General features: G+C 45.2%; 1 protein-coding gene across 1 annotated transcript; it reads right to left on the bottom strand.

Annotated features, from left to right (window-relative positions):
• Positions 1-2,261: 2,261 nt before the first annotated feature.
• Positions 2,262-3,968, bottom strand: LOC120058129 (early nodulin-75-like). Its single transcript, XM_039006601.1, has one exon. It carries the CDS (start codon positions 3,966-3,968, stop codon positions 2,262-2,264), a length of 1,707 nt encoding a protein of 568 aa, XP_038862529.1.
• Positions 3,969-5,016: the final 1,048 nt, after the last annotated feature.

Here is a 5,016-nt window from a genome sequence, read left to right on the forward strand (position 1 = left end):
CATTAAGTGGCTAGCTACATTTTGTTAGCAACATTTGGTGGTTAATGAGACTTAGAGCTAGCTAACCAGCTGAGCTAGCAAACAATGTAACAAAAAAAATAATTACAGATTCAAAATATATTCCATCAACAGGCTCTGCCTTTCAGGGATTACATTAGCAGGTACCCCTGGTGTACTGTTCAAATATTTAAAGCTACAATATGTAACTTTTTGGGCGACCTGTCCAAATTCACGTAGAAATGTGAGATATAGATCTTTCATTCTCGTTGAAAGCAAGTTTAAGAAGTGGTAGATGTGTGCTATTTCTATGCTTCCCATTATGAAGTTTCGTTTGTGCGTCTTTTACTTTGGGTTTTGTACACCAAATTATATTATAGAGTGGTTTAGATGGTACAATGATTCTCTACGCAATAACTGCTTGTTTTGTCACATCAAATAAAATTAGGCCAACTACTAGCATTTTAGCAACCAGGAAATGGCCGAGCAATTTCTGCATAGTGCATCTTTAAGAATTTAAACAATGTATATATATATATATATTATTTTTTAAATCAGTTTTTACCACTGCTCTCACTGGCTTTCATGTGTTTCAATCATGAGCTTGTCCAAGGTATCGGACTCAACCACAGTTTCTCTCCATTGGAGCGCTGCGATTGGTTCCCCAAAATTCTGGGCCGGGGCTTAGCAAAGGATACATTTTACAGAGAATTTGCGATGGAAGTTTTCATTGATGCTTCACATGGGATTATTGTTGAAGATAGCATAAAATAGAAAAACTTTGCAAAATGTTTTACCCACAGAATCTTTTACTGAAGCATGATAGAAATTATAAGTTTATGAAAAGAGTAAAACTCTTTGCCACTAATCTCAAATAACCAAATAATCCCACAAATCAAATACATCTTTTAATAAGCATAGCAAACTGTTTTGCATGTGTGAAGAACTAACATAGAATCACACATATCCATAAGTCACGATGAGGCCGGACCAACCTTTTGCAGGCTCGACACACACACACAAACAAATACACATAGACACACACTAATTCATTTGGGAGAAACCACAGCAAATAAACCGCAGCAAAGACTTGACAAAATGTTATAAGCAGCCTCAGAAAAAACACCTACTACTCGGAGGCGGCAACTGTGCACTCCGTTCAAGAGGAAGTGCAGTGCATGTTTTACCAGGCATTTATGGGTCCAAGTGAGAAGCCTTGTGGGACGTGGGGGTGGAGGGTGCGGGCCACTGGAGTGGCAGTCTGCCTAGGTTAGGTGTGTTTTAAATAGCGAGACAGCGAATTTACAAGTCTGAGACTGGCGAGGAAGTTGCGTTACACCGTGTATGGACGGCATTAAAAAGCCTTGCCAATCATTACTGTATCAAAAAGGCATTGGACTTTTCAACCCTTGTTTCTCTTATTTTTATACCAGTAGCCAACATTTTCAATAACTTCCACAAGTGTTGAAGATGCTCCTCTTGAGCCGCCTGTCTTGTCTCTTGTATTTCATGGTAGGCTGAAGGATGTTTACGATTCCTTTTCGTGTATTTAAAATACAGCACTTGGGCTAATCAAGAGGTTATTATATTTCCCTCATCATTGTCATTATCATCATCATTTATACATTGTAGTCCCTTGTGCTGTCAGCATATCTCTCTTTCTCTCCCTCCCTTTCTCTCCCTCCCTTTCTCTCCCTGCCTTTCTCTCCCTCTATTTCTCTCCCTTTCTCTCCCTCTATTTCTTGTCCTCGTCTCTCTCTCTCTCTCCCTTTCTCTCCCTCTATTTCTTGTCCTCGTCTCTCTCTCTCCCTTTCTCTCCCTCTATTTCTTGTCCTCGTCTCTCTCTCTCTCTCTCTCTCTCTCTCTCTCTCTCTCTCTCTCTCTCTCTCTCTCTCTCTCTCTCTCTCTCTCTCTCTCTCTCTCTCTCTCTCTCTCTCTCTCTCTCTCTCTCTCTCTCTCTCTTCTCTCTCTCTCTCTCTCTCTCTCTCTCTCTCTCTCTCTCTCTCTCTCTCTCTCTCTCTCTCTCTCTCTCTCTCTCTCTCTCTCTCTCTCTCTCTCTCTCTCTCTCTCTCTCTCTCTCTCTCTCTCTCTCTCTCTCTCTCTCTCTCTCTCTCTCTCTCTCTCTCTCTCTCTCTCGGCTGTGCGTCTCTGTTAGAACATGTCTATTTATCTTGATATCATGTGTGAACAGACTTCTGGCAGCCCTGTGTTGGGACTTGTAGCACACCGGTCCCACAGAGATGGTTCCAGCATTACGTCATTTGTCAGAACAAAGGCACAGTGGGGATGGGATGGGTGGGGGTTGTGAGGAGGGGATGGGTGGGGGTTGTGAGGAGGGGATTGGTTGTGAAAAGGGGATGGGTGGGGGTTGTGAGGAGGGGATTGGTTGTGAAAAGGGGATGGGTGGGGTTGTGAGGAGGGGATTGGTTGTGAAAAGGGGATAGGTGGGGTTGTGAAGAGGGGATGGGTGGGGTTGTGAAAAGGGGATGGGTGGGGTTGTGAGGAGGTGATAGGTGGGGTTGTGAGGAGGTGATAGGTGGGGTTGTGAGGAGGTGATAGGTGGGGTTGTGAGGAGGTGATAGGTGGGGTTGTGAAAAGGGGATGGGTGGGGTTGTGAGGAGGTGATAGGTGGGGTTGTGAGGAGGTGATAGGTGGGGTTGTGAGGAGGTGATAGGTGGGGTTGTGAGGAGGTGATAGGTGGGGTTGTGAGGAGGTGATAGGTGGGGTTGTGAGGAGGTGATGGGTGGGGTTGTGAGGAGGTGATAGGTGGGGTTGTGAGGAGGCGATAGGTGGGGTTGTGAGGAGGTGATAGGTGGGGTTGTGAGGAGGTGATAGGTGGGGTTGTGAGGAGGTGATAGGTGGGGTTGTGAGGAGGTGATACGTGGGGTTGTGAGGAGGTGATGGGTGGGGTTGTGAGGAGGTGATAGGTGGGGTTGTGAGGAGGTGATAGGTGGGGTTGTGAGGAGGTGATAGGTGGGGTTGTGAGGAGGTGATAGGTGGGGTTGTGAGGAGGTGATAGGTGGGGTTGTGAGGAGGTGATAGGTGGGGTTGTGAGGAGGTGATAGATGGGGTTGTGAGGAGTTGATAGGTGGGGTTGTGAGGAGGTGATAGGTGGGGTTGTGAGGAGGTGATAGGTGGGGTTGTGAGGAGGTGATGGGTGGGGTTGTGAGGAGGTGATAGGTGAGGTTGTGAGGAGGTGATACGTGGGGTTGTGAGGAGGTGATAGGTGGGGTTGTGAGGAGGTGATAGGTGGGGTTGTGAGGAGGTGATACGTGGGGTTGTGAGGAGGTGATAGGTGGGGTTGTGAGGAGGTGATAGGTGGGGTTGTGAGGAGGTGATAGGTGGGGTTGTGAGGAGGTGATAGGTGGGGTTGTGAGGAGGTGATAGGTGAGGTTGTGAGGAGGTGATACGTGGGGTTGTGAGGAGGTGATAGGTGGGGTTGTGAGGAGGTGATACGTGGGGTTGTGAGGAGGTGATAGGTGGGGTTGTGAGGAGGTGATAGGTGGGGTTGTGAGGAGGTGATACGTGGGGTTGTGAGGAGGTGATAGGTGGGGTTGTGAGGAGGTGATAGGTGGGGTTGTGAGGAGGTGATAGGTGGGGTTGTGAGGAGGTGATAGGTGGGGTTGTGAGGAGGTGATAGGTGGGGTTGTGAGGAGGTGATAGGTGTGGTTGTGAGGAGGTGATAGGTGGGGTTGTGAGGAGGTGATAGGTGGGGCTGTGAGGAGGTGATAGGTGGGGTTGTGAGGAGGTGATGGGTGGGGTTGGGAGGAGGTGATAGGTGAGGTTGTGAGGAGGTGATACGTGGGGTTGTGAGGAGGTGATAGGTGGGGTTGTGAGGAGGTGATGGGTGGGGTTGTGAGGAGGTGATAGGTGGGGTTGTGAGGAGGTGATGGGTGGGGTTGTGAGGAGGTGATAGGTGGGGTTGTCAGGAGGTGATACGTGCTGCTGAGAACGGAGGGAGAAGTCCTCATTGGAAGGAAGGAATAGCCGTGGGAGGATATGCAAACTTAAGGTAGGTTTAAGCTAGGCTGCTGATAAGAGAATAGAATCACTCTCATTAAAAAGCTTAATTTCTTTCATGTGCTTAAGTTCTCTTTCATGTGAGAATTGCCTTCGTTGGCTCTACAAGCCACATTCCGAGTAGATTTTTGAACAGATTTAATAGGGACGTTCACAGTGTCTGATTTTTAATGGGCCTATATAGACTGATTTGCTACTTTAGTTCAGTACTTTAGTTATCACACGATTCTAATAATTTTGTTTGAAAACGTTTGGCAATGCGGATTATTATCTCAACTCCATCACTTTGAAATTATTAAAGTATGTAAAAGTATATTGCAGTATGTCATCTTAAAATAATAGGTCACACTTTAATCGGATAGTCCGGATAGTCCATCTCTAAATGCTCTGCAGATGGTCATGCTGTCAATCATTTTCTAAATGCTTACGTTCCTAATTCTAAATTGCTTAAGTTAGCAATATGACCATATAAATAAAACTTTAAATTGTTACCAAAATGTGACAAAATGTTAAATGATGACCACAAATATCACAAATGAATGTCCAAAACTGCAGTATATTGTCCCTCACACATCTTGAGAATATTCACTATAGAACTGACACACCCTTTCAATCTCCTAGCTCTCTATTTAGAAGTCATTATAAGGACATTGCATATTTTTTGATCTTTCGGAAATACAAGTATAGATCTTTATCTTTATTAATGTATGTATGACATCTGAAGAGAAAGTGATTGCACAGGATCTTTAAATGTAGAACTGTTGTAAGAACTCACACACTTTAATCACTCAAGTTCTTGTTTGATTTAGAGGCAAAGGGTTAACTCTGTATTAACACATATCAAGTTTTAATTCAGATAGGAAGTTAACTGAAGCCTGTTTCCTGGGAGCGTACTATTTTTAACATACTATGATGGACTGTGTAGATCCATTTTCAGAAACATTGACACTGAAATGAGTAGAAATCTATCTTAGGGGCCTCCCGGGTGGCGCAGTGGTC

This window comes from Salvelinus namaycush, chromosome 13, assembly GCF_016432855.1.
Source record: "Salvelinus namaycush isolate Seneca chromosome 13, SaNama_1.0, whole genome shotgun sequence".
Taxonomy (NCBI): domain Eukaryota; kingdom Metazoa; phylum Chordata; class Actinopteri; order Salmoniformes; family Salmonidae; genus Salvelinus; species Salvelinus namaycush.